Source organism: Carcharodon carcharias, chromosome 3 (assembly GCF_017639515.1).
Source record: "Carcharodon carcharias isolate sCarCar2 chromosome 3, sCarCar2.pri, whole genome shotgun sequence".
Taxonomy (NCBI): domain Eukaryota; kingdom Metazoa; phylum Chordata; class Chondrichthyes; order Lamniformes; family Lamnidae; genus Carcharodon; species Carcharodon carcharias.
In genome coordinates this window covers 58199669-58220124 of record NC_054469.1, presented here as the reverse complement: position 1 = coordinate 58220124, position 20456 = coordinate 58199669, and the positions used below count along the sequence as shown (strand labels likewise).

Here is a 20456-nt window from a genome sequence, read left to right as displayed (position 1 = left end):
TTAAATCTTTAGTGGAAATCAGGAATTATACAAAGCTTTCCATGTTTTAAATTCATTTTTATTTCTAAACTAAACAAAACCGACTTTATTATTAATGCAAGTAAATTAACAGTCACTCTCAAGCAGAAAAAAAGAGTATCACCTGATATACAACTTTAAAGTGAAAGGTGAAAGTTCCCTAAATGATACTAACAGTTCACCTACCTTGCATTTCAAAGTTTGGCTCCTCTGAAAAACTGTTAAACTTAATTTGGAACGTTTGCCAAATCTGTTTTTTGTTGCAGAGGAAACCTCAATCATTTTTTTTTACAATCAAATATTAAATTTACAGTAAAGAGTTAACAAATGATTTGTTTTGTTAGTTCAAATAAACATTCTTCTGTACTCCCACTTTGGTCCACATTCATCCAAATTCAGTTAACATATCAAATGCACTTATAAAACCACTCTGCCCTGCTGTAAAAACAAAATATTCCTCAATTCATTTCAGGTATAGGTTCATATTACAAAATTTCCTGTTCAAATCCCAACATGCACAGCCGTCATCACTAAGCCTGTCCCACCCATCACACAAGCTTGTCAGTAACAAAAAAAAAGCCCTGACTACAGATCTAAGGGATCTTTGAAACTGGGCGAGGCTGTCAAATACAACTTTGCTCTTACTTAAATCATAACTGCAAAGACATTCTGCAGCAATAAATAAAATGAAGTAGGCAAAGTTCAATGGTAACCTTGAAAGAAGGAACGTTATTATGTATGAGAAGCTTCTAAAGTTATTGGGGAAATTTTAATCCCCAGTGTCCTGGTGAATTGTATAACTAGGGCTGCAAAGAAGGCTTTAAACTAGAGTGGGGGGAGGGGGTTGAGTGGGGTGTGGTGGCATGTTCACATAAGGAGAGATATAGGAAGTTAACGAGACAGGAGTTGCAAAAATATCTAATTTCATGACTCATATATGCTTTAGGAATAAAACCTTTAGACTGGAATTTAAATTTTAAATGTAAAATAATGGAAGCACCTAGTTTGGGAGATTGGTAAACAGACTTAAAGTGATTGTAGTTCAAAGGGTGGCCTCTGTTAATTTAATAACATCCGCATCCGCCCTCACACCTCCTTCTCCCTCCCAGAAACATGATAGGGTCCCCCTTGTCCTCACTTATCATCCCACCAGCCTCCGCATTCAAAGGATCATCCTCCACCATTTCCACCAACTCCAACATGATGCCACCAGCAAACACATCTTCCCTTCACCACCCCCGGCAGCATTCCGTAGGGATCGTTCCCTCCGTGACACCCTGGTCCACTCCTCCATCACCCCCTCCACCTCAACTCCCTCCCACGGCACCTTCCCATGCAACCGCAGAAGATGCAACACCTGCCCCTTCACTTCCCCTCTCCTCACCGTCCAAGGCCCAAACACTCCATTTCAAATGAAGCAGCATTTCACTTGCACTTCCCTCAACTTAGTTTACTGCATTCGTTGCTCCCAATGTAGTTTGCTCTATATTGGAGAGACCAAACGCAGACTGGGTGACCGCTTTGCGGAACACCTTCAGTCTGTCCGCAAGCATTAACCAGACCTCCCTAGTCGCTTGCCATTTCAACACTCCACCCTGCTCTCCTGCCCACATGTCCGTCCTTGGCCTGCTGTATTGTCCCAGTGAAGCTCAACACAAACTGGAGGAACAACACCTCATCTTCCGACTAGGCACTTTACAACCTGCCGGACTGAATATTGAGTTCAACAATTTTAGATCATGACCTCTCTCCTCCATCCCCACCCCCGCTCCAATTTCCCCCCATCTTTTTGTTTTTTCCAATAATTTATATAGAATTTTCTTTTCCCACCTATTTCCATTATTTTTAAATGTATTTCCATCCATTATTTTATCTCTACCTTTTAGCCCTTTTCGATTCCTTCACCCCACCCCACCAGGGCTATCTGTACCTTGCTCGTCCTGCTTTCTACCCTTAATTAGCACATTCCTTTAGATAATATCACCACCTTCGACACCTCTTTGTCCTTTTGTCTATGACATCTTTTGGTTATCTCCACCTATCACTGGCCCTCTATCCAGCTCTTCTTGTCCCAACCACCACCACTCCCCCCCAAACCAGCTTATATTTCACCCCTTTTCTATTTTTCCTTAGTTCTGTTGAAGAGTTGTGCGGACTCGAAACGTTAACTGTGCTCCTCTCCACAGATGCTGCCAGACCTGCTGAGTTTTTCCAGGTATTTTTGTTTGTGTTTTTAATTTAATAAGGTTGAGTTAGAAGTGGGAAAACATTAAACAATGAGTGGCACCCTTTGAGTTTCTTGGTGGAGACGAAATGTTTATTTGGTAAGCAACTGGTAAACAAGGGACAGCCTTAAAGTACCCAAATACTTTTCAGATCAAAAGGGCAGGTCTGCGAATGGAAGTTAATTAATTGAAATCCCTATGTGCAATGTTGCCATGGGGATAGGTTGCAGGGAGAGTACCCTGTTGTTTTGACTTTCAGTTTATCAGTGTGATTTTTCCCAAAGAAAACAGGAAGTTTATGTCTGGAGTTGGAAGAGCTTGGAAACAGAGAGAAAAAGCTGCCAGGAGCCTTAGATTACTAAGTAAGGCAGTGAAGCACATGCTTGAGCTGTGTCCGCAATCATGAGATTGGTCAAATGCTAATGGAAAGACCCAAGAACTCGTATCTCTGAATAGTTGGAACAATGAAGAGAATCAAAGCGAATTCCTGAAAGCTGAGGCACACTTTAAGAGTTTGGTCCCAGCAGAAGTGAAGGAATGCTCAAGATCATGCAACGTATAGGGGAAGCCTCGAGTTGAAGTAAAAATGTTAAGCATTGTCTTGTTGAGTTTTTTAGATTTAAAATTTAGGTGTTCACGAAATAGTGTGTTAAGTTAGTTGTGTTTACTCTATTTAAATCTTGTACAATAAAATTTTTTGCTTAAAATGCAAACCTTGTGGTATAATTCTCAGTTAATAACTGGGGGTTTGAATTTCTTTTTAAAAAAGTTAATGGTCTCCCTCAAGATCACAACAAAGGACAAGACAATGGTGCAGGGTAGCAATATGAGTATCACAAATATACGAATTAGGAGGAGTAGGCCATTTGGCCCCTCAAACTTGCTCCAAAATTCAACAAGATCATGGTTGATCTGATTGTAATCTCACTCCACGTTCCCACCTACCCCCGATAACCTTTCAAACCCCTGCTTATCAAGAAACTTTCTCCCTCTGCTTTAAAAATATTTGATGAATCTACTTCTACCATCTTTTGAGGAAGAGAGGTCCAAAGGCTCACTACCCTCTGCGAGAAAAAAATTTCTCATCTGCCTTAAATGGGCAATCTCTTATTTTTAAACAGTGACCCCCTAGTTCCAGATTCTTACACAAGAGGAATCATCCTTTCCACATATATCCCGTCAAGATCCCTCAGGATCTTATATGTTTCAATCAAGTCACCTTTTACTCTTCTAAACTCCAGTAGAATCAAGCCTAGGCTGTCCAACATTTCCTCATACGACAACTCTCTCATTCCAATCCAGTAAACATTCTCTCAGAAGCATAACCTCCCTGCTTTTGTACTCAATTACCATCACAATAAATTATAACATTCTATTAGCTTTCCTAACTACTTGCTAAACCTGCATACTAATCTTGTGATTCACGCACTGGGACACCCAGATCGCTCTGCATCTCAGAGCTCTGCAATCTCTCTCCATTTAGATAAGAAACTTCTTTTTAATTCTTCTTGCCAAAATGGGCAATTTCACATTTTCCCACATTATACTCTGCTTGCCATATCTTTGCTCACTCACTTAACCTATCTATATCTCTTTGCAGCCTCCTTATGTCCTCTTCACAACTTAACTTCCTATCTTTGTATCATCAGAAAATTTAGCAACCATACCTTTGCTCCCTTCATCCAAATCATTTATATAAATTGTAAACAATTGAGGCTGGAGCACTGAGTATTGTTCACTAGAGAGCAACAGGAATGGACACAGCATACAAATACAAGATTGCACAAGCAAATAGGGTCAGAGTAGGGAAAGATGGTAAAAAGACAGAATTAAAGTCTCTATCTGAATTCACGCGCAATTTGTAGCAAGACTGATGAATTGATAACACAAATAGAATTAAATGGGAATGACGAAAGCCATTACAGAGACATGGGCCAGGATTTTCCCCTCGGCGATTTGGGGGTGGGGCCCGCTCGCCGAGGGGAAAATGACGCAGGATGACATCGGGACGAATCCCTGATGTAATCCGGGCCATTTTAATCTTAAAGAAGGCGGGCGAACAGCAAAATCAGCATTGTGCTTCCTGTCGGGCAGGCTGCGGGGTGGGCCTTAATTGGCCCGTCCACTCAAAATGGCAGTGGGCCCCTTTTCAGTGGCAGGGTTCGGCTGCCTGCCACCGAGCCGGTGGGGCCCACCCACCAGCCAAGCATTAAATTCTGCCCATGATTGCAAAGTGACCAAGACAGGGAACTCAATATTCAAGGGTATTTAACATTTCAGAAGGAGATGAAAAAAGGAAACGAAAGTGAAGTATTAATAAAGGATGGGATCAGTACAGTAGTGAGAAATTACTTTGGCTCATAGGATCAAGGTGGAAAATCAGTTTGGGCGGAGATAAGAAATAGTCACTAGTGGGAGTAATTCCATCATTACCACTGTCCCTTGAATCAAGGATGTAACTTATTTGGGGTCACTAGTTTCTGCCAAGGTCATCATGTGACTGAACAGGCCGATTCTCAACACACATATCTTTGGGCATGTGGGTTAGGATGTCCCATGAGGTAGTGGGATCAGACTTCAGGATTTTCTTCCTTTGCTGCCAATCTCTTCATCATTAAGCCATTAGGATTTGAAGTGCAATGCAACTGGGTGGACTAACTGTTGCCATTCTGAACGATTGGTATCATGCTTCGCCCAGTTATCAAGGTCAATGCCGCTGGTTCCATCTTTTCAAGGAGATCTTCAGAATGTCTTTGAAGCTTTTTCTTTGTCTTTTCCTGGAATGCTGACAATTTGAGAGTTGAGAACACAGGACCTGGTGGGGAAGACAGCCCAGTCCCTCAAAGTAGATTTTGTAGGACATTTGCCTGAATGCTTGTGGATCTGGCTTCAAGAAGGGCATGAGCATTTATTCAACAGTCCTCCCATTCAGTCCGGAGGATGTGATGGAGGCATTGCTGAAGGAATTTCTCCAGCACTCCTACGTGTCGCTGATGCACAGTCGAAGTCTCAATGCAGTCCAGGAGCACGGTAACAACATCTGCTCTAGGACACTAGGACTTCTGTTAACTTGCAGAGGTCTTTATTGTCAAACACTTGCTGCCATAGTTTCTAGAAGGCTGAATTGGTACAGATGATCTGGCACTGAATCTCCTCAATGGTGGCCTTTTCAGGGAGATGGCTGCCATAGCATGGCAAGTGCTCAATATATTCCAGACTCTCCCCTTCAACATACATGGGAGGTTGAAATATTTGGCTGACTACGTGTGGATTGATATACAAGTTTTGTTTTGACAGACCAAGTTTCTTGTATGGAGAATTGAAAAGGTCAAGAGTGATTTGTAGATCGGCTGCAGGGTGGGCAACAACACTGCAATCATCCACAAGCTGTGGATCATGTATATTTATGGTGGTCAGTTTAGTTTGGCAGAGGCGACCAAGGTTAAAAACAGTAGCTACACTATAGGACAGGGTATAAATCAAGAAATAATGGAAGCTTGAAGGACATGCACTGCAATAATTGTGGGTGATTTTAACCTTCATCTAGATTGAGAAACAAATTGCCAAAGGTAGCCTTGAGGAAGACTTCAGATAGTGCATCTGGGATAGTTTCTCGAAACACTGCCTTCTCTAACATGTCTACAATAGCCTGTTACCTGGTGTTAATGTGTAATGAGGCAGGATTAATTAATGATCTCATAGCAAAAGGATCCTCTAAGCAAGAGTGATCATAATGTGACAGGATTTCACACTCAGTTTGAGGGGTGAGAAACTTGGGTCTGAATTGAATGCCAACAATGGACTTACAGAATAGGTTAAAGGGTAACATAGTAAATGAGTGGCAGATATTTAAGGAGTTATGAAATAACTCTGAAAGGATATATTCCATTAAGAAAGAAAGTCTCCACGAGAAGGATAAGTACACCATTCCTGGCTGACTAAGGAAATTAAGGATGGTGTTATGATCCCAGCTGAGATTACCCCTGGACAAGCATGATCCCAGGGTGGAACCCAGCCTGATAGATCCTAACTTTTATTTGTCTGTTTGTTCAATACATGGAGGGGAGGGGCTACTGGATAGTGTCACCGGATTCAGCTAACAAGCTTTTAACAAAATAAAACATTTATTAAACAAGAAAAGATGAACTATATTACAATACTCCTTCACTCAACTATATCTTTACAGATATATACAGATTTATAAGGATAACACAAGTTACAAAAGCTGTCTTATACTCTAATGTCCACAGTAAGTACACAGCCCATGTAAATCTACGGCACCCTGTGGTCAGTCACACCACACTCTGAAACCAAGCGATAAATGCCACCTCAACTAGATTCTATGGATCTCTCCTCAACTCCAGCCAGACGCTTGTCACACCATTAGCCAACCAGTCTCACTGAACTCTGTCTTTCACACGAGCGTTTCCAATCTCCACTCTCCAAGACCTCACCTTGGAATTCTCCTCCAAACTGACGTTTTCTCTCAGACGCCTTCCACAAGCGTTCATCTCCAGGGTTTTGAACTCTCTTTCCCATGTTCCTCTCCCCTGGGTCACCACATGCATCCAAGCTGTCCTCCACACGTACTCTTTCACCAACTCAGCGTTAACAGTACACCACTGCTTCACATGCCCTTAGCAAAGAGTTACAGACCTTCAGTTGCCTCTTTGGAGCTTTTGCCTCTTGTAAGCTGTTCTCACTTTAAATCTGCTTTCTGCACCTTGAAGCTTTAAACTTGAAGCCTTTCTCTGCCCCTCACTATTAACTTTACTTAACAGGACCTTTTCCAGGTTCCTGTCCTTCCTTTGATTAGAAGGTCTTCTTTGGACTTTCCCCTCTTTCACTCCCTGAATTTCTTGGGGTTTTCCTTAGCTTAGGGCTTGCTATCTTGCTCCAGTCTCTCCTACCAGCAACTTCATGTCTGTGTGTGTGTGTGTGTGTCTGTCTGTCTGTGTGTCTGTCTGTCTGTCTGTCTGTCTGTCTGTATGTCTGTGGAAGGAACCTGCCTCTGAGCCGCTGTTGCTCGGCAGCAACCCAAGTCGTCTACCTTGTGTTTGCTTAACTTGTTAAGTCATAAACCCTCATTAGAAATGCAAGCATCTTTTTAAAGTGAAACTAAAACTCAATTTGACCTTTCTAAACACACATACAGAAATACAAATCAAACTTAAACATTAAAGCTAAAACTCATTCCTAACACCCACAAAATACAAATATAACTTAAACTGTCTCTATTTCCTAATAATGGTATCCAATTGAAATAAAAGATGTATTATGCTGCAGAGATTAGGAACACCCCAGAAGATTGGGAAAATTTTAGAAACCAGCAAAGGATGACTAAAAAAAAATAAAGAGGGAGAAGAAAGAATATGAGCAAACTAGCAAGAAATATAAAAACAGACAATAAAAGCTTCTACAAGTATATAAAAAGGAAGAGTAGTAGCTAAAATTAAACACTGGTCCCTTAAGAGAATGCGACTGGCGAATTAATCATGGGAAGCATGGAAATTGCAGATACTTTGAATAAGTACTTTGCATCTGTCTTCACAGTAGGAGACACAAAAAGTGTCCCGAGAATAGTAGAAAATCAAGGGGCAAAAGGGAGGAAGGAAATTAAAACAATCACTATCACCAGAGGAAAACTAATAGGACTAAAGGCTGACAAGAGAGCCCTGGAGCTGATAGCCTGTATCTGAAGGTCTTAAAAGCAGCAGCTGTGGGGAAGGTGGGTACGCTGGTATTTATCTTCCAAAATTCCCCATATTTTGGGAATGTCGCAGCAGACTGGAAAACCACAAATATAACACCTCTATTTAGGAAAGATGGGAGACACAAAGCAGGAAACTTTAGGCCAATTTGTCATTGGGAAAATGCTGGAATACATTATTAAGTGTGTGGTAGCAGGACATTTAGAAAATCAGAATACAATCAGACCGAGTCAATATGGTTTTGTGAAAGGGAAATTATGTTTGACAAATTTATCAGAGTTCTTTGAATTCGCAACAAGCAGAGTAGAAAAACGGGAACTGGCAAATGTGGTGTATTTGGATTTACAAAAGGCACTCGATAAGGTGCCACATAAAGGTTCATGGTGTTGTGGATAATATATTAGCATGGATAAAAGATTGGCAAACTAACAAGAAACAGTTGGGATAAATGGGTCATTTTCAGGATGGCAAATTGCAACTGGTAGAGTGCCATAGGGATCAGTGCTGGGGCCTTTAACTATTTACAATCTCTATCAATGACTTGTTAAAGAACAGAGTGTATTTGAGCCAAATTTGCTTACAATAGAAAAATAGGTAGAAAAGCAACTTGTGAGGAGGACACAGTCTGCAAAGGGATATAGAATGATTGAGTAGGCAAAAATTTGGCAGATGGAGCATAATGTGGGAAAAGTTAGGTTGTCAACTTTGGCAGGAAGAATAGAAAAACAGATTAGGAAAAGCAAATAAAGTGTTATCCTTTATTACAAGGGAGATAGAGTACAAAAGTGGGAAAGTCATGCTACTTCTGTACAGGGAATTAGTGAGGCTGCACCTGGAGCATTGCGCACAGTTTTGGTCTTCTTAAAGAGGGATAAAGTTGCATTTGAGGCAGTTCAGAGAAAGTCCAAGAGGTTAATTCTGGGATAAAGGAGTTCCCTTATGAGGAGAGGTTGAGCCTATACTCACTGGAGTTTAGAAGAATGAGGTGCTCTTACTGAAACATAAGATCGAGTGAGCTCAAATGATAGATGTTGAGAGAGTGCTTCCCTTCATGGGTGAAATCTAGAATTAGGGGGCCTTGTTTCTAAGATGGAGATCAGGAGGAATTTCTTCTCTCAAAGGGTAGTTAATCTTTGAAATTCTCAACCCCAGAAAGCAGAGGCTGGGTCATTGAATATATTCAAGGCTGAGTTAGACAGTTTTTTTGATCTCTGAGGAAGTCAAGGGTTATGGGGAGCAGGCAAGGATGGGGAGCAGGCAGGAAAGTGCAGTTAAGGTCACAATCAGAATAACCATGAGGGAACAATTGGCCTACTGCTGCTTCAAAAACAGAATTACCTTCTTATGATCCAGTGTAAGGATGGCTGGATTGGAGCAGGTGGGAAAGTAAAAAAATAAAATTCTCAAATCCTACCTGCTTAATTCCAGTTTTAATGGGGCCTGGTCAATCAACTCGCTTCCAGGATAAAGTAGTCACCAAAATATTTTAAAAAGGAGGCTGTATTTTAATTGCAATTTTGTTTTTAAACACATGACCAGCATGCCTCCGCCTCTGAAACTGTAGCAGGAAAAAGGAGGCAAAATGGGCCAAATCCTGAGGCAAATACCTTTATTGCATTGTTTGTGGGCCAGAGGGATAGCAAATGTTTCGCTTAAGCCCAACAAGCTTAGCTCCACATTATCAGACCCCACCATCAGTAAACCCTCAAGGTGTCAGATTTCTCCCTGCCTGCAAGATATCTGATCTGCCCCAATACCAGCCCCCCACCGATGTTCCTATCCTGAGAATTCCCCACTCGCTTTTTGTCCATATTTCACCAAACCCTGCAATGTCCTTAATCACCACACCACCGCCACCACCCTCACCCACCCCCTTACTCCCACAATGCCCAATTTGTCCACCCTCAATCTGGCTGGCTGTTGGGCGGGAAGCTTGTTGAAAAAAATTTAAAATGACATCCTGCTGAGTTCTGGGTTTCCTATACGAATCTTCCCACCCACTCTCTTACCAGCTCAAAGTAAATATTGGGGCCATTACTTCAACGCAAGACATGTTCATAATACACAAAATAATCATTTTACTAAATTAGAAGAAATTCCTATAGCAGTCTTACCACTTGTGAGGTCTCTGCAAACTGTAGCTAGCCAAAATCAAAGGAACCACAGCACAAAGTGGTTAACTTGTACAGCAACAGAATCATTCTGTCATATTGATGCTGCATTCAGTAAGCTATAAATATATCTACTCTGACTTCTCTGGAAGATACCAATGAGGTAAAGGGTGGTGTATCATGCACAGTACTACATTACTCAGCTTTATTACAACATTACTTCACCTGCTGCAGCTGAAAATCTTTCCAGAAAGCATATCTCATTTATGGCAAATTTCTTCAATTCAATTTTTTCTTGTGACTAGTCGAATCTTTTCATACATTTTACAGCCTCCCTTTTATCTAGATTATACCCTTGTCTCGCCAAACTCCTGATGTTGCTGCTCTTCAATGACAAAATGAACTGCTTCATTATTAAGTCACGTCAACTACTTGAGGATTCCTATAAAAATCCAAAGCCATCAGCTGACAGTTGTTTAGTCACCATACTGACCAAATTAGAAAGATGATGTAACCAGAAGATCCTTGCTATGTTATTCCTTGCATTGTTTTAACTCAGTTATTGGAGAAAAATGTGCAACAGACTATGAAATGGGGACTTCTCTGTCATATCACAGAATCACACAGTGCAGAAGAGGCCCTTCGGCCATCGAGTCTGCACTGACACGTGAGAAACAACTGGCCTACCTATCTAATCCCATTTACCAGCACTTGGCCCATAGCCTTGAATGTTATGACGTGCCAAATGCTCATCCAGGTACTTTTTAAAGGATGTGAGGCAACCCGCCTCCGCCACCCTCCCAGGCAGTGCATTCCAGACTGTCACCAGCCTCTGGGTAAAAAGGTTTTTCCTCACATCCCCACTAAACCTCCTGCCTCTCACCTTGAACTTATGTCCCCTTGTGACTGAACCTTCAACTAAGGGGAAGAGCTGCTCCCTCTCCACCCTGTCCACGCCCCTCAAAATCTTGTACACCTCGATCAGATCGCCCCTGTCTTCTCTGCTCCAACGAAAACAACCCAAGTCTATCCAACCTCTCTTCATAACTTAAATGTTCCATCCCAGGCAACATCCTGGTGAATCTCCTCTGCACTCCCTCCAGTGCAATCACATCCTTCCTATAATGTGACGACGAGAACTGCACACAGTTGTGTCACCAAGCTGTGGCCTCACCAAAGTTCTATACAACTCCAACATGACCTCCCTCCTTTTGTAATTTATGCCTCGATGATAAAGGCACGTGTCTCATATGCCTTTTTCACCACCCCACTAACATGCCCCTCTGCCTTCAGAGATCTATGGACACACACGCCAAGGTCCCTTCGTTCCTCAGAACTTCCTAGTGTCATGTCGTTCATTGACTACTTCCTTGTCAAATCACCTCTCACTTTTCAGGGTTAAATCCAATCTGCCACTTATCTGCCCATTTGACCATCCCGTTTAAATCTTCCTGTAGCTCAAGACACTCAACCTCACTGTTAACCACCCAGCCAATCTTTTCGTCATCCGAAAATTTACTAATCCTTTGCCCCACATTGTCATCTATGTCGTTTATATAAATGACAAATAATAGGGAACCCAGGACAGATCCCCGTGGTATGCCACTGGACACTGGCTTCCAGTCACTAAAGCATCCTTCTGTCATCACCCTCTGTCTCCTACAACTAAGCCAATTTTGAATCCACCTTATCAAATTACCCTGTATCCCATGTATATTTGCTTTCTTTAAGTCTCCCATGTGGGACCTTGTCAAAGGCTTTGCTGAAATCCACATAAACTACATCAACTGCACTACCCTCATCTACACACCTGGTCACCTCCTCAAAAAATTCAATCAAATTTGTTAGGCATGACCTCCCTCTGATAAAGCCATGATGACTATCCCTGATCAAATCTTGACTGTCTAAGTGGAGATAGATTCTCTCATTCAGATTTTTCTCCATTAGTTTCCCTACCACTGATGTGAGACTCACTGGCCTTTAGTTCGCTGGCTTATCTCTACAACCCTTCTAAAATAGCAGAACCACATTAGCTGTTCTCCAGTCCTCTGGTCGCTCCACCGTGGCCTGAGAGGAATTAAAAATTTGGGTCAGAGCCCCTGCGATCTCCTCCCTTGCCTCCCTCAGCAGTCTGGGACACAAATCATCTGGACCTGGAGATTTGTCCACATTTAAGCCTGCCAACACCTTGTCACTCCCTATATCAATTTGCTCAAGAACCTCGTAGTCTCTCTACCCGAGTTCCATACCTTCATTCTCATTCTCTTGGATGAAGGCGGACGTGAAGTATTGGTCGAACACTCTAGCGATGTCCTCTGGCTCAACCCATAGATTGCCCCCTTGGTCCCTACTCTTTCCCTGCTTATCCTCTTCCCATTGATATACTTATAGAATGTCTTGGGATTTTTCCTACTTTTACCAGCCAGAGCTTTTTCATATCCCCTCTTTGCTCTCCTAATTGCTTTCTTAATTCCCACCCTGCACTTTGTACTCCATTAATGCCTCCACTGATTTGCTTTCCTTGTACCTGCTAAAAGCCTCTCTTTTCCTTCTCATCATATCCTGAATATCTCTGGTCATCCATGGCTTTCTAGGCTTGTTACTCCTTCCTATCACCCTAGAGGGAACATGTTATGCCTGTACGCTCCCCATTTCCTTTTAGAATGCCCCCCCTCCCCATTTCCTTTTAGAATGCCCCCCACTGCTCCTCTGTAGATTTCCCCACAAGTAGCTGGTCCCAGTCTACCTTGGCCAGATCCTACCTTATTTTACTAAAATCCACTCTCCCCCAATTCAAAACACTTTTTTGCAACTTGTCTATTTCTTCGTCCATAACAAACTTAAATTGTACCATGTTGTGGTCGCTATCACTAAATAATGAGTTTTAAGAGCTGGTTACTGTAAAAATAAATTATCTTGTATTGTGCATCACATATTTTGCTCAACAGGAATTAAGAGGTAGATATACAGTTAACAGAAGCTTTTAATGATGAGATGATTAACTGTTTGAGAGTTCTAGGTTAACAGGCTTATTACTATTCTTTCTCTATTGAGAAAGGACAATGAAACGGAAAAGTCCATAGTGTAGGAGATCTTCAAGGTTAAGAGTCATTTTTTTGCTTTATTCTTTCACAAAATGCAAGTGTCGCTGGCTAGGCCAGCATTGATTGCTTATCCCTAATTTCCCTTGAAGTGGTGGTGGTGGTGAGCCACCTTCTTGAACCGCTGCAGTACATCTAAGTTCACCTACAGGTTGTTAGGAAGAATGTTCCAGGAATTTGACCTAGCGACAGTGAAGAAACGGTGATATATTTCCAAGTCAGAATGGTGTGGGTCTTGGAGGGGACTTTACAGGTGGTGTTCCCATGCATCTGCTGCCCTTATCCTTCTGGATGGTAGAGATCGCAGGTTTGGAAGGTGCTGCTGGAGGACCCATGAAGAGTTGCTGCAGTGCATCTTGTAGATGGTGAACACTGCTGCCATGGTGCATCAGTGGTGGACAGAGTGAATGTTGAAGGTGGTGGATGGGAGGCCAATCAAGCAGGCTGCTTTGTCCTGGCTGTTGTCCAGCTTTTTGAGTGTTGTTGTGCTGTACTCATCCATTCAAGTGTAGTGTATTCCACCGCACTCCTGATTTGTGCCTGGTAGACAGACTTTGGAGAGTCAGGAGATGAGTTGCTTGCCAGAATTCCCAGCCTCTGGACTGCTTTTGAAGCCACAGTATTTATATGGTTGGTCCAGTTCAGTTTCTAATCAATGGCAACCCTCAGAACGTTGTTAGTGGAGGATTCAGTGATGGTAATGAAATTGAATGTCAAGGGGAGATAGTTAGGTTCTCTTTTGTTGGAGATGATCATTGCTGGGCATTTGTGTGGCCAAATGTTACTTGCTACTTATCACCCCAAGCACAAATGTTGTCCAGGTCTTGTTGCATATGGACATGGACTGCTTCATTATCTGAAGAGTCATGAATTGTTCTGGTAACTTGAGCAATCATCAGTGAATATTCCCACTTCTGGCCTTATGATGGAGGGAATGTCACTGAAGCAACTAAAGATAGTTGGGCCTAGGACAATACCCTGAGGAAGTCCTGTAGTGATGTCCTGGGATTGAGACGAATGACCTCATACAACCACAACCATCTCCCTTCGTGCTAGATATGACTCCAATCAGTGGAGATTTTCCCCTGCTTCCCATTAATTTCAGTTTGCTAGTGTTCCTTGATGCCACGCACAGCCTAACGCTGCCTTGATGTCAAGCCAGTCACTCTCACCCTACTTCGAGTTCAACTCATCCGTCCATGTTTGGACCAAGGCTGTAATGAGATCAGGAACTGGGTGACCCAGGCAGAACCCAAACTGAGCATCAGCAAGAGGTTATTGTTAAGTGCTGCTTGATAGCATTGTTAATGAACCCTTCTATCACTTTACTGATGATTGAGAATAATCCGATGGGGTGGTAATTGGCCATGTTGGATTTGTCCTGATTTTTGTGGGCAGGACATACCTGAGTAATTTTCCACATTGCCGCCTAGATGCCAGTGTCATAGCTGCACTGGAGCAGCTTGTCTAGGAGTGTGGTTAGTTCTGGGGCACAAGTCTTCAGTACTATTGCCAGAATGTTGTCAGGTCTCATAGCTTTTGCAGTATCCAGTGCCTTTCTCCATTTCTTGATACCACATGAAGTAAGTCGAATTGGCTGAAGACTGGCTTCAATGATGCTGGGGACCTCCGATCAGCCACTCAGCACTTCTGGCTGAAGATAGTTGCAAATGCTTCAGCCTTGTCTTGTGAAAATGAAGTAAATTAAAGAGAAGTGATTGAGTTTTAAACACAAATTATAGAAGGCAGGAAACATAGAGGTGATCAGGAGTTCCAGAGTTTCATAGTCCTTGGAAAGAAAGGAGACTAAAATGAGTCTCAAATCTAGCACAATGCAGATGTTGTGGGAATATGGGTTAACCAAGGTGATAAAGCTCTCCAGGAGGAAAAGAAGTATTTTTGACACAAAAGAAGAAAATGAACTTCTTGAAGACAGTTTTAACAACTGAGGAGTGAGAGCTCCATTGGAAGTCAAGGCAAGATTGCCAATAGGTGAAGAATAAAATGAAAACAATATCTCTTGAATTGAAAGAAGTAAGCAAATACGTTTTTGAGTACAAATTTAATTACCTATTGAAAACAATGGAAAAAAAATCAAGATGCAGTGATTTAGCCATTCCACTGAGGGGGGAAAGCTGTAGGCATGCAAATCAACGAACGTGGAACAGAATAATTACCAGGAAAGCGAATAAGGTTGGATGATGAGCAGAAAATGGTCAGATATATATACAGTGGGAGAGAAGTTACAATCTGGAACTAGAGAGAAACTAGAGTTAAAGAATGTGCATATCACAAAGAGTAAGTGGAGAGGACTCAGTTATCCACGAGCACACACTTATTAGGAGACAATACTGACTTCTTTAGGTGCATATTTGAGATCCCGTCAGTTTCACGAGATATTCTCTCTATAGCTTTAATGCCCTTTCTATAATGGGACAGCTAAAACTGCACACAGTACACTAGCATACACCTCATCCTGGTACAAATTTACCATTTTTTTTTAAACTCGTGTGTTCTATTCCCCCATTTATAAAGCCCAAAATGCTACTGCTCTTTATTATGACATCTACCTGTGCTTGCACTGTCACAGAACCTCGGTTTCTGTTCATTCACAAACTTCAGCGTCTTCCCGTTGAATTTATACTACTTGTTTACCTCCCAAAATGTAATGCCTCATACATTCCCATGTTAAATTACATCTTTCAACAGTCTTCCCATTCCACTTCTGGTCTATGTTCTCCTGGAATCTTTTACATCTCCATCATCTAAAAGTCCTTACTGTTGTGCTGCTGCAAATGTCAAAGTTGTGTTCTCTAAGCCTAAGCCAATCACTGATATATTTCAGAAGTAAAGCAAACCCGGAGCTGATCCTTGGGCGACCTCAATTCCAAGTAATTCATGCTTGGATTGGAGAAAGTAAAGAGAGAGAAATATATGTAGCATTGTCAACAAGAATTCTGTATAATACCAAAAGTCATATTAACAATAGTGGATTATGAACGTTACAGCAGTTTTTGGAAATTTAGGTTTGTTGCAAGGACTATAGCTCAAAAATTTGAAGGAAAAGCAGAATCATCATTTTTGGGAATAGAATGAAAAATAAACAAAATTTCCAAGGAGGAAGGTCTCCTAAGAGACAGTGAAGACAAAGCAAAGGTTAGAGATAAAAGGCCTGGATTTTCATGTTTCAGGCAGTTAGGAGTCAGGAAATTTCCTGGCTCAATGCGCCCACCTTGGGGAAAAAGCACCTCACAAGGCGCCATTTTCATTCCGGTGGACTGAGGGGGTGGGAGGGGGTGCAGGATAGAGTCAGGCCCACTGCCTCTGGAAACAGTTCAGAGGTAGTCACTGGAGCTGCCAAGTGCCCGGGTGGGCTGGTTAAAAGGCCTGTCTCGGTTCCCCCGACTTGTCCCAGTTGTTTTGTTTGATATTAGGCCCTCCAGCCCTCATCCATCAGATCCCTTCAGCCCTCCCTGCTTCATCAATTCCAATCCCCGCCCCCATGCACCCCCAATAGTCCCTCATACCCTCCATGCCAACCCACAGCACTTCCAGGCCCCTTTTTTAATTCATTCATGGGTTATGGCCGTCACTGGCTAAGCCAGCATTTATTGCCCATCCATAATTAGTGAGTGGCTTACTAGAACATTTCCGAGGGCATTTAAGAGTCAACCAGATTGTTGTAGGTCTTGAATTACATGTGGGTCTGGAGTTACATGTAAGCTGGACCAAGTAAGGACAGCAGATTTCCATCCCTAAAGGACATAATGAACCAGATGGGTTTTTACAACTATCGACAATGGTTTTATGATCATCATTGGACTTTTAATTACAGATTTTTATTGAATTCAAATTCCACCATCTGCCTTGATGGGATTCGAATCTGGGTCGCCAGATCAATACCCTGGTCTCTGGATTATTAGTCCTGTGACAATACCACCCAACATACAGTTTATACAGAACCAATGAACCCTATGCTAACAATGGCATTTGTGGAAAAGCTTAAAAAAACAGCCATTCATAAACATCTGTTACAACAACTCTGATAAAAGTGTCAATCAACCAGGCCTGAACAGCAGAAACTACAAGCTTGACACTGCTTCATCTTGCGTAAATAAATATCGAGTCATTGTCAAAATAGTTCTGAGAAAAAAAGCTGACAATCAAATATTTTTCCTTGTGTGCACCTGTTTCAACAAACTAATGGCAGTTTGAGCTCTCAGCCAAGTCTCATTATGCATCCCAGACATCCATTAGTTTGTTAAAATAGGTGCACACAAGGAAAAGCGTTTCTTGATTGACAACTTTTTACCTTAACTTTATTTTGTCAATGGCTCAAGATTTATTTACACAAGATGAAAGGGTGTCAAGTATTTAAAGTTTCTGCCTTTGATACTTAAAGATCTGGTTGATTGACACTTTCAGAGGGTTGTAGTAACAACAGTTTTTAAAGGAATTTATAAATGGCTTAAAAAATTTTTTTTTCACATATGTCATTGTTACTATAGGGATTAGTGGTTCTGCATAGGCTGTATACTGATCGAATTGGTCTGGAAGTGCTGTGAGTTGGCATGGAGGGTATGAAGGGCCATTGGGTTTGGTGGATGGGGAATGGATTAACATGGGGTATGAGGGGCCACTGGCATGGGGTCGAGGAGCAAGGGTTGGCATGAAGAATATATGAGGGGCCACTGGGGGTGGGTGGGGGCATGAGTTGCATGGGGGGCACGAGAAAGACCTTTTGGAAGTTAGTTCTCGCATCCAGAGCACGGTTCATGATTCCTCTTAAGGGCCATGAACCACAAGTCCTTGAGAAGCTGGCCCAACTTCATAAAATATTGCAGGCAGTGGGAAATGCCTGCCCCGCAATGGAGCCAGGCAGATAGGGAATGCAAGGTGCAGACTCTTTGTCTGCCCACTTCGCCTATGCTAGTGAAAATTGGGGACGCAAGGAATGGTGTTGGGAATCAGATCCCATCCACCATTTTTAAAGGTTCACAGAGTGTCCCCAATTAATTGAAAATCCAGCCCGAAGTCAGAAGCAGACATCTCAAAGTGAAATTACTGGAAGGTGCCACGGACCTAGGTGAATAAAACTGAAGAATAGAAACATCACCAAGATTAGAGTTAGGGCAAAAACACTAAGCCAAAGTCAGACTTCTCTGGAGAAAAGTTGGTAACTTGACTATTTAGGACAGGAGGCAGGCAAAGAGGATTCAAAGGATTTTTGAGCGATGGCTTTGGTAACAAAAAGTGTCAGCTGGAGAAGGCAATAAGACTGCAGTTAATCTGCAAACATTTGGCCATGCCGAGTGAGGCATCAAGGAGCCCGAGCAAAACTAGAGTCAATGGGAATCGGGGGAAAAACTCTGCTGGTTGGAGTCATACCTAGCATAAAGGAAGATGACTATGGCTGTTGGAAGCCATTCATCTCAATCCCAGGACATTGCTGCAGGAGTTCCTCAGGGTAGTGTCCTAGGCCCAACCATCTTCAGCTGCTTCATCAATGGCCTTCCTTCCATCATGAGGACAGAAGTGGGGAGGTTTGCTGATGATTACACAATGTTCAGAACCATTCACGACTCCTCAGATACTGAACTAGTCCATATCTAAATGCAGCAAGATCTAGACAATATCCAGGCTTGGGCTGACAAGTGGCAAGTGCCAGGCAATGACCATCTCCAACAACAGAGTATCTAACCATCGCTCCTTGACATTCAATGGCATTGCCATTGCTGAATTCCCCACTATAAACATCCTGGGGATTGCCATTGACTAGAAACTGAACTGAACTAGCCATATAAATACTGTGACTACAAGAGCAGGTCAGAGGCTAGGAATCATGCGGATAGGAAGTCACTGCCTGACTCCCTGAAGCCTGTCCACCATCTACAAGGCACAAGTCAGGAGTGTGATAGAATATTCTCCGCTTGCCTGGATAAGTGCAGCTCCAACATCACTAAAGAACTTTGACACCATCCAGGACAAAGCAGCCGTTTGATTGGCACTCCTTCCACAAACATTCACTTCCTCCACCATCGACAGACAGGGACAGCAGTGTGTACAATCTACAAGATGCACTGTAGAAATTCACCAAGGCTTCTTAGACAGCACCTTCCAAATCCACGACCACAAACCCATCACCATCCTGACTTGGAAATATATCACCGTTCCTTCACTGTCACTAGGTCAAAATCCTGGAACACTCTGCCTAACAGCACTTGCGGATGTACCTACACCATAGGGACTGCAGCGGTTTAAGGCTGCAGTTCACCACCACCTTCTCAAGGGTAATTAGGGATGGGCAATAAATACTGGCCCAGCCAGTGACACCCACATCCCACAAATGAAGTAAAAAAAAACCCAATAATTTTATAGTAACTTTTTGCAAGTTTGATAATCCTTTGAGCAAATGACATTATAAAACAAATATACTGGCCATTAGGATTAATATAACAGCCATAGTTTGCAGGAATACAAGAACAAATATGATACGCAGCGTGTGGATTTTAAGAAGTTGTTTTGGGGTAAGTTCAAAGTGTAATTTCATTCATGAGCTTAATTGACTATCCTTTAAATATTGTTCTTACGGCTGATTAGATTCTTTGAAAGCCTTATTATTGTATCACTTCCAGGTTCCATGAAAACAGATATACTGCAATGTTATGTTACTACAAACAGCTCATTGCATCTCTCAAATAATTCCATCAAGAACTGGATAATGAAAGCATTCACATCTTCACAATTATTTTTAGGGATTAACTGGAGACAGAACTATTGCCTAAGGTTTGCAGAAAGACATATGCAATGAAAATTTATAGAGAAAAAGAAACAACACAGGCATCTAGCAGGGACCATCCAGCAGGGAAAATAATAAAGCGCCTAGAGAAATGTGGATTAATAAGAGATCAACAGGGCTTCAAGGGAGGGAAAGTTTATCCAAAAATTCTGTCTGGATAACAGGCCTAGTGAATAAGGAGACATCAATCATTTAGATGTTGGCAAAGATTTTGATACAGTGCCACACAGAAGACTAAGTTACAAGCTCTGAATGCAAGGAATGGACAGGGAGGAAGGCTGCTGATTTGATTAGAAAGTAGTCAGAAACCCCGCACCCCCCCCCCCCCAAAAAATACACACAAAACTGCATCAGAATGGAAGGCAGGGGTGAATGGGGTGTCTCAAGGCTAAGTGCAAATGGCATTATTGTTTACATTTGGCAGAAAGAACTTGTTAGAAGAGAAACAACCAAGGATATTACAAAACATCATGGGGTTGGGTGGGGGAGGG

The 20456-nt window shown here is 42.2% G+C and overlaps 1 protein-coding gene across 3 annotated transcripts in view; it reads right to left on the bottom strand.

Annotated features, from left to right (window-relative positions):
• Positions 1 to 20456, bottom strand: part of LOC121275892 (rho GTPase-activating protein 21-like) — a 271818-nt gene that overhangs the window by 101836 nt on the left and 149526 nt on the right. The window contains exon 1 of one of the 3 annotated variants that reach the window (XM_041183704.1): positions 205 to 384. The exons of the other annotated variants lie outside the window; for them this stretch is intronic. Coding sequence (XP_041039638.1) covers positions 205 to 300 — 96 coding nt within the window. The 5' untranslated portion in view covers positions 301 to 384. Of the gene's footprint in view, positions 1 to 204; positions 385 to 20456 lie in introns of those variants that run through there. 3 annotated transcript variants of the gene reach the window in all.